We start from the raw sequence: 23805 nt of genomic DNA on the forward strand, positions 1-23805 counted from the left end.
ACCAGCAACAACAGACACTCTCACTGTAACACATGCTACACATCTAGTCATGCCACTTAATTGTAGCATTTCCCCCAATTCGGATGAAAGCAGCCGAACACAACCCAGCGACTGCCGTTGTCCTTTTGTGGCACTCTTTAGTGTATGGGATCCTTTGGATCCAACGTACTTTCTGGGTTGAGAACCATGTCTCCTTATGCGTGTATTTTGCAGAGAGCTCCTTGGCTCTCCAGCCACTACTGAGATCTGAAACACCAGCAAAGAGAATGAGGTCGTTAACCTTGCCAGAACATCAGTACAAAGGCTGCATCAGCCTTCTCCCTCATGTGGAGGCCCACAGAAAAAATTGCTCAAACATGAGATTACAGCAACTGAACATGCAGAGGAACAAAACAGACATCCAAATGGCAAGTGGAAAGAGCCACAGTTAAAACCAAACCACAGCAGTCCCAAAAGAGAGAAGTAACAATCAAACATCTCCTCCTCTGAAATTATTTGGTGCCTAGCAGTTTGAGGCACTTCACACTTAAGGAGGCACGTGCTCCTCCATGGCCCTGCATTTGGCTGGAGTCCCACTGTGAGCGGCATGAAAGGTTTCAGACAGAGGTAATTAGAATTTAGGCAGGACAGAGATTGCTCCACTTGCATAAAACCTTTCCTCCCATAAATGCAACCGTTCTTTTCCATTCCTGCAAGGGTCTGTGACGCAACTTGGTCAGGGGAAACTGGGACGGAAGTGCCTGCTGGAACATCGACCCCCTCACCCGGGATGAAGGGAGAGGTGGCAAACGGCCTCACCACCTCAACTGGCCACAAAAATCAGTCCAGAGATTGCCAAATCCCTGTAGGAAACAACGGCAGTGAGCCCCACCAGAGCCAGGCCTGGCTTGACAAACAGGCAGGGAGGGAGCGAGTCTACCCGGCTCCCAGAGCAGCGGAGCTCACAAGCAAAACACCTCAGCCGTGGTGGAAATATCACACAGGAAGGAGACTCTTCTTGAATGCCATTAATGTTAATTTAAGCTACTGAAAACACAGATAATTCCAAAACTGACTGACAGCAGATACATAGAGTACGCGGCAGAGCTCAGCAAAGGTCAGGCCCCTGCAGTGCAAAGCCTGGCACAAGCACACAGGAAGACCCAGCTCTTTGCTCTCAGAGCTCAAGCCGTCAGTGCCCTGACTCACACCCGCTATTACTCAGTGCAAGCAAGAGCATCCTGGTCCAGAGGGTCTGAGTTACCCAGCTGCCAGGTTTGCAATATAAGGGATGTCTACACCTACAACCGTTACTCCTGCAGCGGCAGCTCAGAGTTGGAACTCTTTGTGTAAAGAGCATCAAGACCATTTTTCACCTATTCCCTTTTCAGGAGCTGGTCTTGCCCTCCTGCCTACATATCCATGTTGCTGTGTTTCAGAGAGGCAAAAGGCAACAGTAGAGGCAGAGCTGACAGTTTATGAAATTGGGAATTTAGCAGGTTTAATAGATAACACAAGATTCCTTGGCTTAAATCAGGGTCAATTAACCACTAGAAGTGGCCACTACAAGCAATTTTAGATCAAGTAAATGTCTAACCTCTTCTGGCTGATCACTTAATGAAATACAATTAGTTTGTTGTGGCTCTTCACTGCAATACTTAAACATTCCTATATGAAACACTGAAAACATCTATTTTGTCTCTTTTCTTGTCAGATGAGTGTATTCTTTTAAAATCCGGGAGTTCAGCTTCCTGTCTCTTGCACCGATACCCCTTTCTCCCCTTTGAACTTGCCTGTTGAGTCTATCAGTGACTTTTGGGAATGTATTATTCATAGGAAAAAAAAAAGAAAGTGTAAAACATAAATAGTATATCATACTGAACTGTCTATCACCTCAGAGGATTACAATTTCCCTTTAAGGCCAGCTGGTTACATGACAGTAACTAAATCAGTGGAATATATTGGCCATTTTAAACGCACACTGTGCCCTTGGCTGACAAGCCACCTCCATCCTGTCTACCCAGGAGGGAGCTGGCAGGATGAGGCAGCAGCCGAGGTTTGTCTTATTCAGTATCCTTTTGTCATGTCATCTCCAGTGGAAAAAAAAAAAAAAATTCAGATGAGAAGAAGCATGTTGGAACAAGCACACAAAAGCGGTTTGCTTTCATCTTTGAAAGATTTATCACATGCTCCAGGTTAATCTGTTAGGCAACATTATTCTAAAAAGGTGTGGCCAACATTTTTATAATGTATGAAACATTTTCTTTCAGATTTATGTGCTCCCTCTATTTATAGTCCATATGTTGCGCATATTACAAACTGGTGTGATAAAGACTCAGGAAATTTTCTGAGACCCGTGTGTTGGGTTTTTTTTCTTTTTTCTTCCCCCAGTAGGGAAGTCAAAGACACAACTCGATACCTATACTCAATGCATATTCAGATTCATCTGCAGCTTTAGATGCACAAATATCTTTTCAAATCTGGTTCCATCACTTCGCATGCCTTATAATGCATTACAGACGTTTACATGCCTTAAATCTATTTAGACTGCTTTATTACTCAGAGGAAAAAATATTGGAAACTACCGCTATCCTACTGACAATTTGAAAAAAAAAAAAAAATACCCTTGGCATTCTCGGAAGCCACCTCCACTGCAGGTGAAAACACACAGACAGGTTATGGCTTGGCAATGGAGTGAGGTCTAGGATTCAGCAGGGAAAATCTCTGGAATTTTAACTCTGAGTAGGCATCTCATAACGTCCCCGCTAGAGAAGCACTTCATTGACTTACATGCATATTTCAGTGCTTTTCTGAATCAGAATTCCCTCAAAGGGCTGTATGCCTAGCTATATTTCACTATTAAGTTTAGAGTAACACCCAAATCATAAATAAAGGCAAAATCCATTCCTGATGTGAACTGGGGTTATGTTGGAGATGAATTTGACACAACTGACCTGTTTGGTTTTTGTCTGTTACGGAAGGAAAATGCAGAGACTTGAGGAGCAGTCCTTTGTCAACATGCAACAGCAGCACAGCTTGCAAATACAGTTGTACGAGTCTCGCAATCTTTCACCCAGGGCTTATTCTAGAAACCTCTTCCTCCCTTCCCCCCCATCAACTGCAACAAAAGTTTTGCTTGAGGAAGGAGCAAGACCCAGAAATGCTGCTCTCTCCCTTGTGTTGCAATATCCAATCTGAGTGTTACTATCAGCTTTTGGAAACTGCCTGTATAGAAAACACAGATGATGTTTGCATATTTTAATTTTAAACATCTTTGCTGGGCATAGGGATGGAACCTAATAAGCTGCTTTGTTTCTGCCTCATGAATTAATTCAGCCTGCTAACTGATTTGGATAAAGCATTTTGATTCTAACTAATAAATTCGTTTTCTGGGCAGGCAAAACAACTTTCGGAGGCAAAGTAACAGTTCATTAGCTTGCCAGAAGAAGTACTTTTATAATATCTATAAGGAATAGACTTTTGTACTTTTTAACCCACTTGTTCCACCCATGTCTTTTAAATCAATCAGATAAATTCACCTTGTTTTTCGATGCCCTGAATCCTGATAGCTCTGCACACTTGATAGGTAATTTAATCATCGTTGGTGTGGATGAACACAAGCTCAAATTAGCTTCTGAAAGGCTTAGTCGTCCTGTAGATAGCTCTGCCTTTCCACTTTTATGCAGGAACTGAGCTTCACCAACTGGTTAGCTAGAGGTGTCATTAAAAATTTACAGAAAGAAACAAAGGTGTGCTCCAGCATCTCTCCTTACCCTTTCTACTGTTACTCTGGCAGACAAAAGGTATGGAACCTGCTTCATGAATAATGAGTCATGTAATATGCATAATACATTTTTAATGACACACAGTAATAACGTTGAGAGAGATATTTCCAATCTTCAGACTTGTCATGCAGCCTCTCAGTAGCCTGTTCTGATTCTCCCCAGATAGATCTTTTACTCCATTTCAAATTCTCCACGTTAAAGCCATGACTTTCTCCCAGAGGTAGCCACATTTCACCTAAATCAGCATCTGAGCAGGGCACTTGATGCAAGCGAGGCTGGCGGGGCGGGGAGTGCCCTCCCATGCAGCCACGCACGGCTGTTTCCAAGGGGTTTGGGCCTGAGCAACAGCTCAGCACCGGTGCCCTGAGGTATACCAGTAAGTCACAAGACACTCAGAGGGAAGACACACTTAAACCAATAAAACACCTGCTGAGTTTCTTCCCTTGAAGAACAGTCTCGCCACCCAGGCTGTGTCAGTGCTGCAGAGCCCTCCCACCCCACCAGCAGCTGCCTCCCCCAGCCACCTAACCCCAGCCAGCAGGTCAGCACTAGGCTCAAACCTCACCAGTTGTCCTGTTTGAAAATGAGACAGTCTGGGGGGGCAGGCACACATTGCTATTGCAGTTTTAAAGGTAAATGCTGGTAACTGAGGCCACTCAGGGCCTGCTGGAGTAAGGCCTGCCTGCCTGCCAGGAGGGAGTAGGAAAAGGCCCTCCTGAGGGCAGAGGGGCTGGGGCCAACTGTTTCACCCCAACCACCCTGTGTCTAGTACCCCCCACCAATACTCACTCCATCCACAACAGCAGCTTCCCTCTAAAATAAATATCAATCATCGCCTCAAGGGCAGCCCCAAGCGTACCTGTGCCATCCACCGAGCCGCTCCTTGGAGCCTCCCCTGGTCTGGGCAGGGCCCAGGGCATCACCAGGCCTTTCCCATTACCACTTAGTCTCCTACACTAATCTTCTGCATTAATTAACCCAGCTTAATGGACTTAATGTGGTTTTCAGAGCACCTGGCACTTCCTGTGGCGCCTATGCCACAGCCTCCCACCATGACCACTGTGACTGTGTGCCATGTTTCTGTTTAATAAAAGCCCTGCTTGTGAAGCCTCAGTGTGGGCAACACCATGTGAGAGAGCTGCCCCCAGCCCAAGCGGCACATTCTGGGTTAGCCCTGCAGAGATACACTTCCGCCACAGCCTGCAAGGGCAACCCTGTGAGGAAAGGACTGTGGCTGAAGTTCTCAGAGGTGGCAGAAAGCAGAAACATGGAGGGACCTGGGTGGCACCATAGTGGGTGGAGTACCACAGCCCCTCGGGTGGGCAGGATGCCCCAAGGGCTGGGCCAGCCCAGCAGGGCTGAGGAGGCCTCTGCTCACTGGTTTTATCCAGAATATAAGTACAAAGCTGGAAACACAAATACATAGGCAAACAAGGCTATGTGCACATATAAAAGCCCAGGCTGCCATGCTGTGCTCTACTGGGAAAGGGCCAAGGGACCCCTCCATCATCCTCCTGCTTCTCTTTTGCATGGGCTGTGGCTGCCAGATGGAGCAAGCCCTGCTGACAAGGCAGGCAGGCAAAAGGCAATTCTGTGAGTCCCAACAGGCTTAAGTATAAATGATGCACCTGCTGCTCAGGTGTCCCTGCAAACTCCCAGGCACAGACATTTAATCTTGCAGGAGGACATTCAAGTTCCTCCTGGGCTAAGCAGGGACCTCTGACAGGCTACATTTCCAAAGCAGACACTTAAAACTGCTGTTTCCCCTCTAAACCCTTTTATGGTGACAGTCCTAGTCTTCTAAAGTGTGAAGCATTTAACTGAAATTAGTGGGAGTTGGACAAATAAATACAGCAGCGGTGTTCCCTAATTGCCAGAGCCCTTGTGCAAATTCTGCTGTGACTGCATTACCTCCTTGAACGCTGTATCCCTGACCGTCGCTGGGGTGTATCATTGTAACAGCTGACATTCACAAATGTGAAGTTATATATTAAATAAAAATCACTCTGGACCATCCTCAATACTTTATTAACTTAAACCATTGTTCCAATAAATATGTATCAATAAACGTAAGACACTCCATAAAATCGAAATAAGAACATTTACAAACCTGTCAACAAAGTAAAAACAACATTTTTTTAGCTGAGGTACATGCAGGGTCATTTAAGGCAAATTCGGTCAATTATACTTTTATAATGATTCCTGCCCACCTCAGCTGAGTTTCCCTTTAAAAATTAAAAAACAAAACCAAATATACAAATGATGCCATTGAGTAGCTATTTTCCAGTTATTAGAACAAGCCCAGAGTGCGGAAACTGGTAATGGTTCTGGACAGAAAGTCCACGCCTCCCCGGTGCTCCTGCTCTTCCCAGTCAGGATCACTTGTTGGATGGGTTTCTAGTGGTAAGGCGCAACTCTGTGCTTTGGCTTTTCCATTTGTCTTTCACCAGCTTCCTTCTCCCCAGTGGATGTAGCAAGAAGTAACCCCCCACGCCTCAAACATACACGCACACAGCCAGGGCTTGCACAGAAAGAGAGAGATGGCTCTGGGAGGATAAAAAGGGCCTCTCTGTAACTGTTAATGCAGCTCCTGATTTGCACCAGAACAAGTGAGAGCAGGATCAGGCACAAGCTGGTACCTTTACTTAAAAACTAGCAAGATGTCAAACTGCACAGTTCAGTCCTGATCCTCCAGGTTTTCCTGACAGGAAACCAAGAGTGAAGCCATTCAGCACTGAAACTCAACCAAGGTAAGAGGTCCCTATACCACGTGCTGATGGCTCACTGTCATTATCATGTAAACACTGTTAAACCCATGTTTCCCTGCAAGGTGATTCAAGCTACTAAAGACTTCAAGGGGTTCATCTTGGCCATGGGATAAATATTTTCCAGCTTACAGATATCTGGTAGCTTATCTGTCTTTGGAATATCAGGCTTCATATCTAAAAGGCTTATCTTCCAGTGTTATTTCAGAAACAGAGAGGGGAAGAGAAAAAGAGAAACCCCTGCCTTTAATTTCCACTTTCACAGTCATTCAGGTTGAGCTGTCAACTCATGGCCCTGCCCTCTTCTTTCCTCTCTGAGCTGCTGGTAATGCCAGGTTCTATGCTCAGGACAGGGCTTGGGTCCAGCGGGGAAGCCAAGGGAGTCTGTTCTCATAGTGTTGTAGGTGCTCTCTGTATTTCAGCTGGGACTCATTTCAGGCCATGCTGTGTCTCCCGGTGTCTTCGTAAATCCACCTTTCGTTGGAAGCCCTTGCCACACAGATCACAGCCAAAGGGCTTGAAGCCTGTGTGCTTCCGACTGTGGGTGATGAGGTTGGAACTCTGGCTAAAGGCTTTTCCACACACCTGGCACTTGTGAGGCTTCTCACCTGCAAGCAGAAGGCGGGGGAGGGAGAGAGAGAGGGTGTAAGAGGCAACATGCTGCTTATGCAGGACCACAGCAAACAGGAAATGCACACTGGGCCTCAGAGCTAATCAAAGGGATTCCTGTGTGATTACCAAAGAAGTCATTCTTATAAAAAACATGCAATTGGGAGCCCCAAAGCATTAGCTAAGCCTGCACTGCAGCTGAGCAGGCCTGGACTTGGCTGCACCTCCATCAGCCCACTATAGTCTTGGGAGCAGCCCGAAGCAGAGAGTGCTATCGGGACACCATGACTTGTGAATACATTGGCTGCATGGGCTCTGTGTGATTTAAACTGGCTTTGTGTCCTACAAAGACGAGGAACTGCTGGAAAGACCCCTAGGTAGTGCTGAATGCCTGACATTGATTATTAGAGCATCAGCACAGGGGCAGGTGGAACAGATAGATGGAGGTTGTTAAGCCAAACCCAGTGAGTCGGAGTCTGTTCCCAAGGGAGGTATGAGGACCCTCAAGCGAACCCTGAAGGGCAGGGTTCATCCAGAGATCTGCTCTTCTCTCCATTCCCCATGCTGAAATGCTAGCAGTCGCCCCAAGCCAGCACTGAAGTTCTCCTGCAGGCAAATAACGTACATGGGAATAAATCCAGCCCCCGAAACTTCTCAGGAGGTGTCAGTAGCAAAACTCCACTGGCCTCCATGGGAGCAGGATCTCAGTGCATTTTCATCGTGTTTATTATCACATAACGGAGAAAAGGGAACCCAACCACAAAACCAAGCCTGATTTTCAGAATGGCTTTGCACCTGCAGAGCCCACTGACTTCAGCTGGAGCAACAAACTCTTTGCATGTTTGAAGATCAGATTCTTAGAAACGTAAAATAATACAAAATGCGCTGGAGGTTCAGTTCACAAGTGTATGCTGCATATGAAAGGGATGCCTGATTCAGTTAAGGACATGGTTTTATGTTACCAGTGTAAAAGTCCAGGCTTTTAAATTGTGAGTTTCTGATCTCACAACAAAATAATAGTTTTGACTGATGCAGAATTTGGCTAAATTCTAATTAATCAAGCCTCCTTTGAAAAAGTTATTACGGAAATACTTTTTGTGTTACTTCCTAAATAGTTCATTTTCATCCAGCAAACACCTGGTGGAAAATCTCTGTACATTAACATTTATTGTTCACTGCCTGTCACCTAGAAGTGTCACAACCAAGCAGTGCTACATATAATGCCATCTTTCTACAGATTTGCCATTTTTAGGCTTCACCCTTGATATCTGCTAGTGGTCACTATCAGGGAACAGGATTTTGGTCATCTGAACCTTGGGTTTGGCCAGTACAGCTGTTACTTCATGTCTACAAATGCTTCTGTATCTCACACATCATTTATTTCCCTTTACTTTAAGTGAATGGTGCAGGTCGGAAAGGCGAGATTTTCTTTCAAAGGTTTCTGATAAACCTTGAATGACATTTTTAAAACAATTTCCTTCAGTGATTCACCTTCACTTTATTAGTTTCCATGTTTATTACTAACAGTGAAACTTGAGAACTCTGCACCTCTCCTATTCTGTATCAAACTGCAGCCATTTCTCAGAAAGTCCGGGTGGAAGAGCAGACAATCTCAGAACAAATATTTAGACTAAGAGTTGGACCCTAGGCCCTCCAGTTTAGTGTTTGATCTAGAGGAGGAGACTTCTGTTGTTCCTACTGTAAATTGGTAGATCCTGCAAAAAGAAATGCTGCAATCAAATTCACCTGTCATTTTCCAGGGACCTCAGCTGTAAATCAAGGCTACATGAATATAATACTCTACAAATCATCTTACACAAAAGCCCTTTGAACAAACATTGGTGGATCCTATTAAGGGAACACTGATTGGATTGCGAGGATTTGGGTTATTTTGCAGCTGCTGTTCATGAAACCACATTCAAATCACCCTCCTTTGCACAAGTAGAGCTCAGATAGCATGAACAGCAACAGGGCAGTGAGAAGCACGGGGAGGTGCATGTATTGTCCCAGCTGAGGAGGAATGGACTGCTGCAGAGAGACCTCTTCAGAGACCTGTCCTCACAGTTGGGGCTGAACACCAGCAGCTGCAGGGCTGACCTGTGTGAATGAAGGTGTGTTTCTTCATATCAGATTTCTGGTGGAACCGCTTCCCACAGTACTGGCATGGATAGGGCCGGGTGTCCGAGTGGATGAGCAGGTGGGTGGACAGAGTAGAAGATCTCTTAAAACTCTTGCCACAAATCTTACAATCAAAGCTGCGTTCCTGCATAGAGAGGAGCCCAAACACACACGTTACACTACACCAACAATCCCACCAGCAACAAACTGCCTAGCACCACGTCAGTGTTGCCCCTTCTGCCTTAGCAAGCACTTCTACTTCTCCAGAGAGCTGGACTGGCCTGCAGAGACACTAACACTGGCATGATAGCACTATAATAATAGAAAACATAATGCACCCTCTCCCAGTGCTGTGCACTGCTCCTCACAAAAATGTAACTGAACAGCTCTTCCTACTGACAGGAGTGCCCAGGTGAGAGCAGCCCGACTGACCGGGCAGAGTCCGCCTGCACATTTCAACAGGGGCCCAAGACATGATCACTCCACTGGGAATCCCAACAGCTGCAGCACTGTTCAGAGGCCACCTCTCCACTGTACACAGGAAAGTGGGTGCTGAGGTCTCCTTGACTCTCCTGGGAAATCTCGGTCACAGGCTGACTTCTACTGGCAGGGCAACAACTATCTGCTTATTTGTAGGTCCATTAAAATTCAAGTGAAAGGTACCTAGAGCATCTGGGGAAAACAGCTTTTTGATCAAAACAAACGTATTGAGACCCTGCTGTCTCTCTACTCTCCCTCACACACTCCTCTCCACTACTTTCTTTCACCATAAATCATCTCTTCTTTCTGTCCCTTAACTACCATCATACCTTCCTTTTCCTGCTATGCTTTCATACAATCACCTTAGTTTATTTGGCTTTTGATACGCTCTCCCTGAAATGTTGTCCCCTCCATGGACACAGTATGCAGTGCCACTCTTTTCATCATTATTTAATGGGTGATAGTTCCACTCATTGTGTGCTCTGCTGTTGCACACTCATGAAATTGTAAATAAAACAGCAAAAAACCATTGCTGTAACTCTAGGAAGATTTGCCAGGTCAAGTGGGTGGGTGAAGGGGAAATATGGCACAATATCAGCAGGTGGAAAATGTTACAAGTCCTCCTACCAAAATTAACTACCATATTCTTTTGGTGTGTGACTCAGAGTGTGTCAAGACGGGTGAAGTCTGTGCTCTATACCTGACTGGTCGTTCAGATGTTCCCGGCACAGACACAATGACTACAAACAAGGGAAGGTTCACTTCTTTGGGGGAGGGGAGGAAAAAGAATGAGGAGAGCTGCATCGAAAGAAAGCACACTGAGTTGCTTTAGCTGTTAAAAAAAAGTCCACATCCACATTACAATTTCCAGCTCCAAGAGTGAAAATTTATTATTTATTATCTCTTACTTCCGGAGTGCCAAAAGTGCCCATTGCTTAATACAGATGCATGCAAGGTCTGGGGAATGGAAACAAAGCCTGTGTTCCTTAATTTGTTGATTTGCTCCTTTGGTCACTAGCTGTCCACCCTTTCCTCTGCCTGCCACCACATTCTGCACCCACAACAGCCCACTGCAGCCCTACCAGTTTTCTTCCTCTCCTCAGTTTAGATGCCCACCTACTGCCCTGTGATTGCCTTCAAGGCCTCCCCAGAGCCAGCCAAAGCAAGCAGCTGGCCCTGGCCCTTGGACCTCCATCCTGGCAGTCCGCCCCGCTCTCACCTGCGAGTGCACGGCCTTGTGCTGCTCCAGGCTGACTGCATGGCCGAAGGTCTTGCCACACATGTCACAGGCAAAGGGCCTCGTGCCACTGTGTGAGCGGCGCACATGTACCTCAAGGCCATGCGGTGTGGAGAAGACCTGAGGGGAGAAAGCAACACAGGGTCAGGCTTGCCAGGGAGAAGGGGCTGGGGAAGAGTCATAACCATTGTGGGAGAAAGGGATCCCTACCTTGCTGCACTTGACACACTTGTAAGAGCCAGTGCTGATGAGCAATGGGCGGCACAACAGGTCCGACTCCACTTTGATGCCACCTGGCCCCTTCTCTTGCTGCAGCCCAGGCTGCGTCTCGGCATAGAGTCCGGGTGCTGCTGCCGGCGGCCGCTCAAACAGCCCCGGGCCTGGAGAGCCGAAGTCACCATAAAGTCCGAGGGAAGAGCTACACTCTGCACCGTAGAGGGCAGGCTCGGAGCCTCGCTCGCAGAAGAGCCCCAGGGCTGAGGTTCGCTCCAGCGGCGGGCAGGGCCTGTAGCTCTGCACAAGGTGCCTCAGCTCGGAGCCACCCAGGCTGTTCCACATGTATGGTTTGAACGGCACTGAGAAGGGGGGTGCTTCATCTAGCGATGGACACACAGATCGCTCTGAGGCTGCAGAAACACAAGGGCATGGGAATTAGTGCACTCCACAATCCAGCCACTATCACGGGGCAGAATCGTCTCAGCGCTCAGACACGTGCCCAAAGCCAGACCCCTGTACTGTGCAGTAAGGCTGCCCTTTCATCTCTAATGGGAGGACATTTTATATTGCACAGAAGGTTGTCTGTACATCCAGTACTACCTACTCATCTGATGTCCCAGCCAAATTATTTAAAGCAGCCACCAATTTTGTCTACCTCCATCTCTGGGTGCCGAGGTGTGTACACACTGATCTGACTGTTGAGACACTAAACAACTCAAGTCTGCAACGTCCTTTGGTTTTATCTGCAGATCCTCAGAAAAGTGTATCTTCTATGTCCCAAGATGGGCATCAAAGCTGACAGTCCACATGTTTAAGCTCTGATGTATATCCCACACATCCATATAGCACATATGGCATTACAGAGGTGCCAGAAGGAGCAAGCGTATCGAGATTTACCTGTTCAACAAAACTAAAAACTGCTTGTTGCACAATTTAATACCCAAATCTAGTCTCTCAACTTCATGCCACAACTGTCCGTAACTGTACGACAGCATAATTGAAATAAAGAACAGCTTCTGAGGTGCTTGAAAGTCATGCCTCACTTTGTCAGAAAAAAATAAACTAAAATCAGTCCTCATCTGCAATAAAATCACAGTTGTTTCAGATTGCCCCGAGTTTCTCCCAGTAAAGAAACTGAGTCCACCCAAAACATAGAACTTCACAAAATCATTGGTATAGGCCGCATTAAAAATTGAAGACACAAAAATATTTTCCTAGCAGTCATAATCATAGCAATCTTCCACCACGGTAAGCTCAGATGGTTTCAGCTGGCTCTAACAGGCTCACCCTTGGCAATGGCATCTGACCAAGGCAGTGGGCACCATAAGATTCATCACGCTTGGGGGGCCCATAGCAGAGTCTGATGCAATGGCAGGAACACAGCCTTTGAGATCAGTGTCTAAAGGCACAAATGGTCAGGGAGCCTCGCACAGAGGAAAGCACAGCTGGGCAGGGAACATGAGGTATCAGACCCCAACTGTGTCTGCCAGAGATGCTGATTAATGCTCAAGGTGCTCTGCTTTCACTCTTCATCACAACGGGCACTGGGAGAGTCAAATGTCTCTACTGGGCAAATGTTTTAGTGAGCCAAGGAAAAGATGAATCAATTAACTGCTGAAGTGCTGACACCTTCATAAAGATACTGGCATGGCTTACAACTTGGGCTTCCAGAATAACCTCCCTTACCCAAAAACTTGTCCACCCACAATTCTCTCTTGCTTTTTCTCATTCCTGTCAGCTTCACAGCTCCTATGGCTTTCTCAACCTTCAGCAAACCAAGATAACCAGGGGTGGGCTAGGGAAGGAAGGCGTGATGTGTTAGGCTATCCATGTGGATGGAGAAATGTTCACTGAGGGTTACAGAAGGGAGTGGGAAATTAGGTGAAAATTGAGCTTTGAATGACTTGATTGTTTCCTATCTTTCACATAATTTCAGAATTTAACAGTCTCAAATTCTTCCACTGAAATTAGCAGTCTTTTGGTTGGAAATATATGCGCACATACCGACTGGGACATTTGAACAGAGCGATGAAATCAAATTAGCTGACATGGTGCTGAGCATGATTTTTCCTGTTCTGCACTGACTGCAAAGTTGTGGTCAGCGTCACATCATCTATCTTGTGTCTTTGCAACCAGTTTCAGTGTTGCCATCTCTCACGATTTTATCGCAAGATTCAAAACTATCTTAAAGCCCCAGCTCTTGAAACTGCATGATTTCATCAGGCCCTCAGCTTTCCTTTTGTTTGCTTGTTCTTAACTTTTTTTTTTTCCCTCTTAAAGTCAACTTCTAGCCCAGACTGTAAAAAAACCCATGAAAATGTAAACCCTCAATATTTCAATACTAGAACTGAATATCCATAAGGTATTACTTACAATCTTGATTTCTAAGCCAGTCGGTTGAGTGAGAGGAGAGGGAAGGCTGACCTGATTTTTGAGCCCTTGGAACTGGCAACACAGGACACAGTAAACATTGCACCACAGATCAGTTTGCGTGCAACGTTCCTTCCATCACCTCACATGCTTTGGAGACCTCTCAAGCACAAGTGCAGGGGAGCCACACACACAATACTTCTCAGGGGCAAGCTCAAGCCATCCAAGCCCTATACCCAGTGCCAAGGCGACGTGCAAACCCTGCTCCGTCACACTGCAGGGCACTTCTGTGTCTGCCTCTCCTCCGTTCCACAGCATCTAGGCCTCCATGGGGAGAGACAGATTCTCCCTCCTCTTCCTAGCAATTCTATGCAGCCTTTCTACAGACCACTTCTGGGAGAAAAAACATCAATGCTCTTTTCTGAAGGCAAGGCAAACTCAACTGAAATAGTTGGGAACAGATTAATATGTAAAGAAAGATTCAAGTGTCCTCCTCCACAGCCCACAAAACACCACGCTCCCAGCACAGCTCTGTTATAGCCAGTAGAAGCCTCCCTCCAAGACTGCAACATCAAGAGGCGCATCAGGAGATACTAATATACTGCTGCACTGAGCTATCAGGCAGCTTCTGTCTATGCAAACGCATGTGATTACAGACACACGTAGAAAGTGAGGTTAAATAACCAAGTGATTTGCACTGATGGAGTCAACAACGTATTAGAGTGTTAACAGGTATTGTGTCTGTGCATGCCCGCCTGGATCAGCAGCACAGCACTCAAAGACAAACCCGAAATCTGTCTTTCACAGTGTATTGAAGTGCAACCTGGACCTATGTTCACTTCTAGGGATAAGGGGTGATAGTAGTACTCACCGCACCTGCCCTGAGCATGATTTAGAAACGTAATTTCTCATTTGCTCTGCCTGCCAAGCACAGAAACTGTGCCCCACCCAGACAAACACAATCCTAGAAATCCCGTCTCTCACCAGTGTGTCTTCCAGAAGCAACCTAAGCTCAAATTCCAGCTTCGCACTGAATCTGACAAAGCAGCTGGAAGGCAGAGGGGTTGGGGGGAGCTGCGGGAGGAAGCCTGACTATCTAATCCTGCTGCTACTGCCTTCATCATTAATGTAAGGGCACTTCTCTTTATGCACTGAAGTTCATTTAACAAAGCTCTTTCCTTACAGTACTTGGAGTCCCTTACACTCCCGTTCCTCCTGTGAATGGGATCAGACAGCCCCAGGACCGTCCTTCCCCACCTGTCCCCGAAAAATCTTGATCTGGGGAGGTCACCCTCATTTTGCAAAGATACCTTCCCTGGGTAGCTGGATGGTTGGCTGGGATCTAATGAATCCCACAGCAGGGGAAGAAATGAGTGGGGAGGAAGAAAAGGCAGAGCAGCCCTGGTAAATACCTGCTCCATTTTACATCTGTCCTTTAAACAGCTCGTGAAAACGGTTTGGGAACAGAGGAGCGGCACAAACCCATTAGAACAAAAATTACACACATTGCTACACTTTGTGGAGAAATATCAGCAAAAGAGAGACTGCTACACTGCTGCATTTGGTCTGGTCTGTCATTTGCACAGACTGAAACTGTCCTGTGGCTGGCTGTGACGATACTGGGCGGCATTTTGAATGTCCCCTCAAAGGGCTTTAGGACTCTTAAAAGAGGGAGAGGCTTTAAAAATGCAAACCCGCATCATTACAATCAGCCGTTGATATGCAAGGACACTATAAAGTAGGAAAATCAGTGGGGAAACGGGACTAAGTATTTGTTTGCTGGTGCCTGCTGTCAGTTGGTAATGCTGAGACAATTTTTCCTTCGCTAAAACAGAAATTGTTCTTTTTTTTCCAGCTGTCACTTTTTAGCCGAGGCAATAAAAAGTGGGTTTTATATATACGTATTTTTGTTATAAAATGACACCATTGTATTTTTAAACGAGATAAGTATTTGCGCCAGGCTGGGGACAGCATCTCCCACTGCTCCAACCACATCAAAGGCAAGACGAAGGAGCTAGAGACAGGCGCTGCAGCCATAAGTGTGAGTTTCCTGGATTTGGGGTGTTTAAATCTGACCGTCATTATTTTCCTCTGGTTTTTACGAATGCGTTTTTAGAAAAGAAAAAAAAACAAAAAGAGAGAGAAGTGGGGGAGGGAGGGAGAAGGAGAGATCCTTTTTATAGGCAAGAGGCAAGAAATAACCTGGAAGGGAGTTAGGGAAAACGTCTAGCAGGTAGTACCAAACACAAAGTCAATGCTGTTTACTACAGGTATATAGATAGCCTAGTAGAAATGTTTACTGTTTTACAAAACACCTAAACTCCGGTAGCAGGACCCTGTAGGAAAATGCCAGGACCTTTAAAACATAACCGGCTTGCCTCTAGCAATTAATCAGAAACCAAAAAATCAACGTCCGATGGCATCACAACTTTCCCGTAGCCTCTCACCCACTGCTCCCTCAGCAGTGGGAGACGGGCTTGAAAAGCAACCCGAAAGAGATAACCCGAAAACGAGTGGAAGGGACAGATTTGACTTTTCTCACTGTGTGGAAAAAGGCAAATCTGTCCCTTCCACTCGTTTTCGACGGCGGCGCCCAGCCATGAGACGCTGCCCCTTGGCACCGACAGGGCCATGCAGCCGGACCCTCGCCGAGCACCGCTCGCTCCGGTCCTACCTGGCGAGACGGAGGGCGAGGGAGGTCTCCAGAAATCCTCAAACTCGGACACCCTGTCGCAGACGCTGCCCTCGCAGCTGGGCGCTGACTCGGAGGTGCCATCGGCAGCCTCGGTAAGGTGGGATTCCGGGGAGAAGCGCCCCTGGGAAGGCTCCGGATCGGGCAGGACGGTGCGGCACAGCCCCGTGTCCTCGGGGATCTTGCTGTCTGCGGGGCAAAGGGGGCGAGGGGGGCTCCTCAGTGCGGGTCCGCGCTGGGAGCCAGCCACCTCCCGCCGCGGTCCCGCTCCCACCAAGGTTTGCGGCCGGACTCTGTGCAGTCCCGCACCAGCCCCTCCGGCGTGCCGCGGGGGCTGCACGGCTACCGGCGGGCGCTGGTGCCGCTGGCAGCGGGGCGATGCGGGGCGGGCGGGCTGTGTCCACCGCGAGCGAGGCCGCCACCGCGGGACTCCTACCTGCACAGATCTGGGCTAGCACCGTCTCCAGCCGCAGGCTGTAGTCCTCGTCGGCGGAGCGGGGCTGGTGGTAGCTGTGCGCCTTCTTGCTCTTCACCAGAAAGGACCTCGGCATCGTGGGGTGCTGCCAAGGCCGGCGCGGCCGCACTCCCTCTCCAAGCGCCGGGCACGGCGGTGGCGGCGAGCGTCACCCCCGAGTGTCCCGCGGGGCGGCGGCGGGGAGGCAACCTGCGGGGAGGCGCCGAGCCCGCCGGTGAGGGCCAGGGGCGCCGGCCGGGAGGGGCCGCTCGCCGGGGGCGGCGCGCCAGGTGGCGGCGCGCAGGTGGCTCCGGCCGCCGCCCCCGGCCCCGCTCGCCTCGCCCCCCCCTCCCCTCCCTTCCCGGAGCGCGGCTACTCAGCCCCCCCCCCCGCCCTCACCTCGGTGCCCCTGAGACCGCTCCGGCCACGCTCCGGCGGCCCGACGGCGAGCGGTGCCCGGCCTGTCGGAGGACGGACGCCGGCCCGACGGCGGCTGCCGGATCGCGGGGAACAGGCAACAGCAGCGGCCGGGCACGGTCCGTCGGACGAGCGGGGGCTGAGGGGGGGCGGTCATGTGCACCCCCGTCCCTCCACGGGAGCGCGGCCGCACTCGGCGGAGTGGACGCACTGCGCCTCCATGTTGGCCTCCGCGCCCGCAGCCGCGGCGCCAAGAAAACGCACCCGCGAAACGGCTTTATCGGTCCTGGCCACCCAGAGCGGGCTGGACGGCGCGGGGCTGCTGCCGGGACAGGCGTTACAAACCCGACATCCTAAACCCGACGCCTGAGAGGCTGTTGCTGTCGGAGGGACTGATTCACCCCTCCAGCGCGAACCACGATAACGCGAAAACGAACAAAACGGAATCTCTCCTGCAGCCCGCAGCTGCAAGGTGCCGCGGCGCCAACAGCTGCGGGCACCGAAAGCCGGGGCGGGGAGAGAGGCGAGGTGGGAAACCTCCGGGGGAGGGGGGGGGGCTGCGGGGGGCCGAGGGGGAACAGGGACCGGGTTAAACAGAGCTGCCCCGAGTGTGCTCCTCGGGGGAAGGCGGGAGAGGTTCACTCGAACCCATCCAGCGCCGGGGCCGCCTCTGCCGTTACACTTGACACTTCGCAAAAAGCGCGTTTAAACCACGTTTGTTTGGTTCTTTCAGGGGACTTCAGGGGGTCGCTTTTTTTAACTTCCTCCCGTTAGTGGCCTCAAGTTTGCGAAAGGGGACCCCGCCTGTCCCGGCCGGCGCCGAGCCCCTCGGCGGGGGCGCGGCACCCGCTCCGCAGGTGCCGACCCCCGCTGCGCCGCCAAGCACCGGCCCCTCCGCGCCCGGCGGGGCAGGGCCGCTCCGCGCTGCCGGGGAGGCACCGCCCCCGGGCACAGCGCCGGGCGGGCGAGTGGGAGCGGGGCTGCCCAGGCCCACCTGCGCCTCGGTTCAGCCTTGAGCAGGGGCTGGCAGCGAGCGGGCCCGCGCAAAGGGGGGCGAGAAATCAAAGCGGCCCGATATCACATCGCCCCCCCATCCCCGCCAGCAACGGCAGCCGCAGCCGTTGGGGGCTCCGGGCGCCGCTCCCGCCGCGTGTTTTCGTCCCGGCGCGGCGCTTTTCCCTCCAAAAGCCACGCCGCCGAGGCGCCGCCGGCCTCCCCCGGCCCGCCGCCCAAGGCCGGAGGCTGCCGCGCGGGGGCCGGGCCCGTGGGAAGGCGAGTCCCGCGGCCCACCTGGCCGCCGCTCCGCCGCGGGCACCTGCCCCCGCCGGCCGGTGGCCCGCGGGCCGCGCGCGCTGCCGCTGCTGGCGCCGGGCGGCACGCGGGGCCCGCGCCCGCCGAGGGCCGCCGCTGTGGGGGTGCGAGGCCGACGCCTCCCCGAGGCGCCGCGGCTGAGGCAGGGCCGGGGCGTCCCGGGGGGGCGGGAGAGGAGAGGAGGGGGCTCGGTGCCAGCCCGGCCCGCCGGCCGGCAGCCGCCCCCACACGAGGCGAGAAAAGCAAGAGCGCTTACCCATCTGGAGGGGTGAAGGAAGCTGGGCTGCAGACGGGGTTCGCGCCGCAGCCTGGTAGTTTGGGTGACTTTAAATTTAGCCTCCCTTTAAGGAGTAATGGTGCTTGAGTTGGCTTTTTTTTTTTTTTCTTTTCTGTCTCTCTCAACTCCTTCAGAGCTCGGCCCCCTAAACCACAAATTCCACTTCCTGAGCGTTAGGAGCTTCTGCAACAAAAAAAAAAAAAAAAGCTTTTTTTTTTAAAAAAGCCAAAGCCTCACAAATGAGCACTCTTCCCCCTCCTCTGTCTCTCATTTTTCCTTAAATGAAAATGTCTTACCGTATTCCACCTCACAGGGCTCGCTGAAGTGACATCGAAGTGTCATTCTGGAATCGGGCGTTTCATTTCTCTCGGGGTTCTGCTCTAGAAATTACACACATCTATCTGAACTATTCTTGGATCCCCTTCAACTTCCGCAACGAGAACAAGTCACAGATTCAAAACACAGATTGACTCAAGGCGGGCAGAGGCAGAGGGCAGGGGACGGAGGCGCCGGCGCCCGCCCCGCCGAGCCGGCCCCGCGCAGCGTCCCTGCCCCTGCCCGGGAACCGGGGGACGCGCCTCCCGCCGCCCCCGGGCCCTGCGCGCCGTTATAATCGGGGCTAAGGCAGGGCCCTGGGCGACGGAGACCTTCCCTAGACTAGAAATAACTTGTTGTGGAAAACTCTTTTGGGATAAATACGCCCAACGGCGCTGAAAATACCTTAAGACCCAAGCCTAGAGGTTTGCTCATTTCCCTTTGGATTTAGGTAATAGTTAAATATGGAAGGGGTAGGCGAGATCCCCCCCCACCCCCCTTCCCCGGCGCACGGTGGCTACTGTAGGTTGAGAGCGATTCAAACACGAAGGCGAAAGAGGAGCGGAGCTAGGCGAGAGGGAAGCGACTGCCTGCCTCGCCTGCGTGCCGGTGCTCGGGCTGCTAACTCGGGGCGGATCCGTGGGGCAGGCACCGGCGGCCAGCACGGTAGCGGGGGGGCGCGGCAGGCAGCGCCCCGCACCGCCCGCACCTGCGGGGACCCCCGCGCTGCGTAGCCAAGAAGCCTGCTCCCTTCTGCGAAGAGAATGCTCGCCTTGCTTCACACACACACCCCGGCCCCAAAACACAGTTTTCCAGGTCTAGCCTCGGGTTCCTGATTCAGCCAGGAACTCCGGCTCGGGTCTTCCGTAGCCTCTGAGGTGGTTCTGGGCTTCGCTCTGGGCATCCCAGGCCACCAGCAACTCAGTTTCGATGACTGGGCCGCCTAAAGTATGGTTCTGCAGGGAGCGAATCGAGATATATCACCATTTCCCGTTCAGAAACGGCCGAGACTGAAGTCGGACAAGGCAGGAGCAAACTTCAGCCTCCCTCACGCCCAGGATGAGCATGCCGGCTTCGCGAACAGGTGCTTTTCTTCACCAACACCCCCCCCCACCAGCCACCTCCCCCACCCCCCGAGCATTCACACAAAAATCAGTCACTTTGCGCCTGTGAGCCCGCGTAGAACACATAATTAACCTGACTTCCCAAAATCTACGAAGCAAGCAAACACCACGACGAGAAAACCCGTCCAACCTTTTGCGTGATGCTTCAGTAGTGACACAAAAGGAAGTTGAAGAAGACGACTGACACATCGCCCTTAACACCTTCGTTATTGCCGGAAAGTTCCTGGTGCTGGGCACAGCACTTTTACTTACGGCATCTGTGCACCGCGGGCTCCTTGCTGTGCCTTTGGTCGGTTAACACTCTGAAAATCATTCACGCCGTCAGCCTCAAAAATAAATGTTGGAATCAGTAGAAATAACCAGATTAGAACAACTCGGTGTAATTTCATGTATGTGTCTTCGTTGGCTGTTTGTGACTTTTTGAAAAACGGTCTTTCTCGTTTGCCTCTGAAATGGGATGGTCAACAGCCTCTCGATCACCTTGCTGAACAGCGCTTTGACTGTGTGTAATGAAAGCAACAGAAAACACTACTGCTAAGTACCGCTACGCTCATCAACAATTCTGACCTTGTTACCGTCAAATATGTATTTATACACCTAAATTCACCATGTGTGCAGGCGCTTTAGCGCGCTTTGCAGCGCGGTGCTGTCCGTGGGGAGTTGCCCGCTGCCCGCCGCGGGGCTGGACGCGCTGCCGGCCCCCTCGGGGCTCGCCGGCAGGAGGCACCGCGCCAAGCGCCCCTCGGCTTAGCCCACCGGCAGACGGCACGTTCTCACCTACTGCTTCCTAAACTGTTTAAAAGCCTTCAGCAAAAAGAAGGAAATCAAACGAGTGAATCAAGCGAATGCTTAATTCAGCATATAATCTTCTCGTGGAAGGGTGGGCGCTGCGCGGGCAGCAGGTACAGACATCAGGCTCCCGGGGGTCAGCCTTCTCAAACGACTCGAGGAGAAAGTGTACGAGAACGGCTTTGTTTCGTGATTTGCAAAGCCAGTCCGTGCCCGGAGTGCGCCCTGCCTTCCCCGGGCTTCCCCGGGACGGTCGGTGTGCTTGCCGCCGCCGCTGAGGACGGGGAAAGCGGGAGGCGGGCGCTGGCGCCCAGAACGACCCGCGGCTGCCGCGGGAGCCCTGTGCCGGCTTAGCTCTGTCCCGGAGGCGCGCGGCCCCGGGGACTCGCACGGGCTGCCGGTACCGGGGGCCGCCAGCCGCCGCCGCTCCGCGCGGCCGCCTCGTGGGCTGCTGCGCCACGTGCCCGCGGGCGGCGGCGCGAGGCCGGGGGAGGCGGGAAGCGGCGCCGCCTCCCTCACCCCGCTGAGGGGAGCGGCGGGGGGAGCCGCGGGGCAGCCTCTGCCGCCCGCCTCGCCGCGGAGCGGAGGCGGACCAGAGCTGCCCCGCTGCCCGCGGCGTGCCGCTGCGGCCCTTGACCGGCTGCCCGGCACACGCGAGAGCCTCGGGGCGGGAGCTGGCGGGCCGTGCTGCTCCCGCGGCTCTGCCGGCCCCGCCTCATGCTGTAACGCGTGAGCCTCTTCCACCTCGCGGACTTCCAGCCCTTTTTATCTGCAGTTCGCCCCTCACGTCGTTTTCATCTTGCAACCCAGAAATATCGCCGGGTTGCTATCTCCACGGAACAAGGGACCGAAAGAAAAGTGCTGCAGCTGCTACAATCCGTAGGTAGGGCCTGAAGGCAATTTCCACTCCTTGGCCTCCGACAGCCATTGTCTCAGGGCTCTTTCCACCCCCGAGAGGAGCTCGCTACTTGTAGTAACGGCACGCTGAACAGAGGTGAAGGGACTAAGCTCTTATTCTTGGTTTGTGGTGTGACCTATATGCTGCAGTTCAGTAACCTTTAAGATGGTCTTGTGTATGCAGTGGTCATCATGGGACGCTGTAAGAGCTGTGTGACAATACCAGGTATTCTGTATCCCAGTGTGAAAAAGCCAAAAGCCAATGGTCCCGAGTTGGTGGAGGAATGTAATTCATCTGAAGTGGTGATGGGGGCTGGGGATGGGTTTTAACAAAGCTGCTCACGCACAAAGGGAGTGTGATATTCGAAGTTAAACATAAAAACTCGGTAAGATAAGATTGAATGCAATGGTAGGCACACGATCATTACCCCATAGTGACAAAAGAGGGGAAGAATTAAATAAAAGGAGGGGTTTAAACTAGGGTGGGATTACATTATAGTCACGCTTAAAACTGAAGAGCTTCCTACTGCACTGTTCACAGCAGCTGCCTGATGTCACCGATTAGATCTAAGAAGATACTATGCACCAAAGGTGATGGGATGCAGATGAGATCTTCATGTTCAGAAGCGATGAGACACTTCGTAACAGGAGGAAGGATTTGAAGAACAGGATTTGACAGGTTAGCTGCTTGGTATGTAGGGGAGGAGAAACAATTTCTTGTGTGTGGAAGTCAGGATTGGGAGAAGGCAGTGAAGAGGGTGGTTCTGTGGGGAACTCGTAACATATACACTTTAAAGTGATAAAACTGAAGATCACAGTTACCCAGAACACTTTCAATATGAGAAGCAGCTAGAACTTGTAGCATTGTGCATTCTGTTGGGAAATGTGTCTTTAGTTTTTTTATGACTTCTTTGTAAATGTTTAATTATTTTTAACATATCCTGCTCATTATTTATTTTCCCCCCAGCATCTTGTCACTACCTTCTTTATGTTTCTCCTTGTGGCATAAACATGTGCTGTAAATATGTGAGATATTAATCAGTGATTTTGATAGTAATTTTTTTGATTGCCGGGGAAACCAAAGTAACTTCTGCTGCTCTCAGAGCAGATTAGAGAAGTAATGATCACTGTGAGCACAAACTGGAGAGGGGAAGTGACAGTAGGCTGTGGTGTTGAAGGCTGGGATGGAAAGAGAGATTCCAGCTTTGGGAAGGAGTGGATCCAGAACTTACCTCCATTATGAATAGAAGAAAGTTGAATCAACAGAATGTTACAGAATGTAGACTATGCAAAATGGTCTCAGGAGTTCTAGTTCTCATAGCCGAACGCTAGAAATTTCAGTCACTTATGCAACAGTGTACAATTCTAAGCATATGCCACATTGCTTTTGTTTACATAACTGTGAAATGAGGTGTTAATTAAATGAGGGTATTAAGCTTTTGTGTGTTGTATCTAGCAGTTGTATCTTAGTCAGTGCCCGTGTATGTGTAGGTATGCATATGTTGGCATGTTTTCTCCACTCTGAAGCTGAAACTTCATGCTATATAGAAGTTATATCGAAAGTCAATTTACTGTGTGCTTTTGATTCCATCATTCAAAATCTCTGGTTCTATGGGCTACTCATAAATGTATTTCACTGATTTTTCTTACGTCTTGATCTAGTTTGTAAAAAAAACCCCAACCAACCAACTAACCAAAACCCTCAGAGAATTACAAAAAATATACTGGTGTAATATGATGGAAGTATTTCACAGAACAAAAATGAACTTCATTAAATCCAGAAATCCATTAGCTGATATATATATATATAGCTTTCCTCTTCCCTCTCAATACACAGTCAGTAGCTGGTGCATAATTAAACATAACACTGTAGTTTCTACTTAGATTGTACTAACCTCTATTTTATAGATTGATTTTTTATTTTAGTCTCCAGGCTCCTAATGGCTTTCCCAGGGGATTTGTATTATCCT

The 23805-nt window shown here is 50.4% G+C and overlaps 1 protein-coding gene across 1 annotated transcript; it reads right to left on the reverse strand.

Annotated features, from left to right (window-relative positions):
- Positions 1-5771: 5771 nt before the first annotated feature.
- GFI1 (growth factor independent 1 transcriptional repressor) lies at positions 5772-19075 on the reverse strand. Its single transcript, XM_074833249.1, has 8 exons — positions 19007-19075; positions 18690-18893; positions 16688-16915; positions 16234-16440; positions 11184-11599; positions 10956-11093; positions 9236-9401; positions 5772-7137 (listed from the first exon to the last, which is right to left on the reverse strand). Exons 3-8 carry the CDS (start codon positions 16800-16802, stop codon positions 6959-6961), a joined length of 1221 nt encoding a protein of 406 aa, XP_074689350.1. The 5' UTR covers positions 16803-16915; positions 18690-18893; positions 19007-19075; the 3' UTR covers positions 5772-6958.
- Positions 19076-23805: the final 4730 nt, after the last annotated feature.

The sequence above is a fragment of the Strix aluco genome, chromosome 8 (genome assembly GCF_031877795.1).
Source record: "Strix aluco isolate bStrAlu1 chromosome 8, bStrAlu1.hap1, whole genome shotgun sequence".
Classification (NCBI taxonomy): domain Eukaryota; kingdom Metazoa; phylum Chordata; class Aves; order Strigiformes; family Strigidae; genus Strix; species Strix aluco.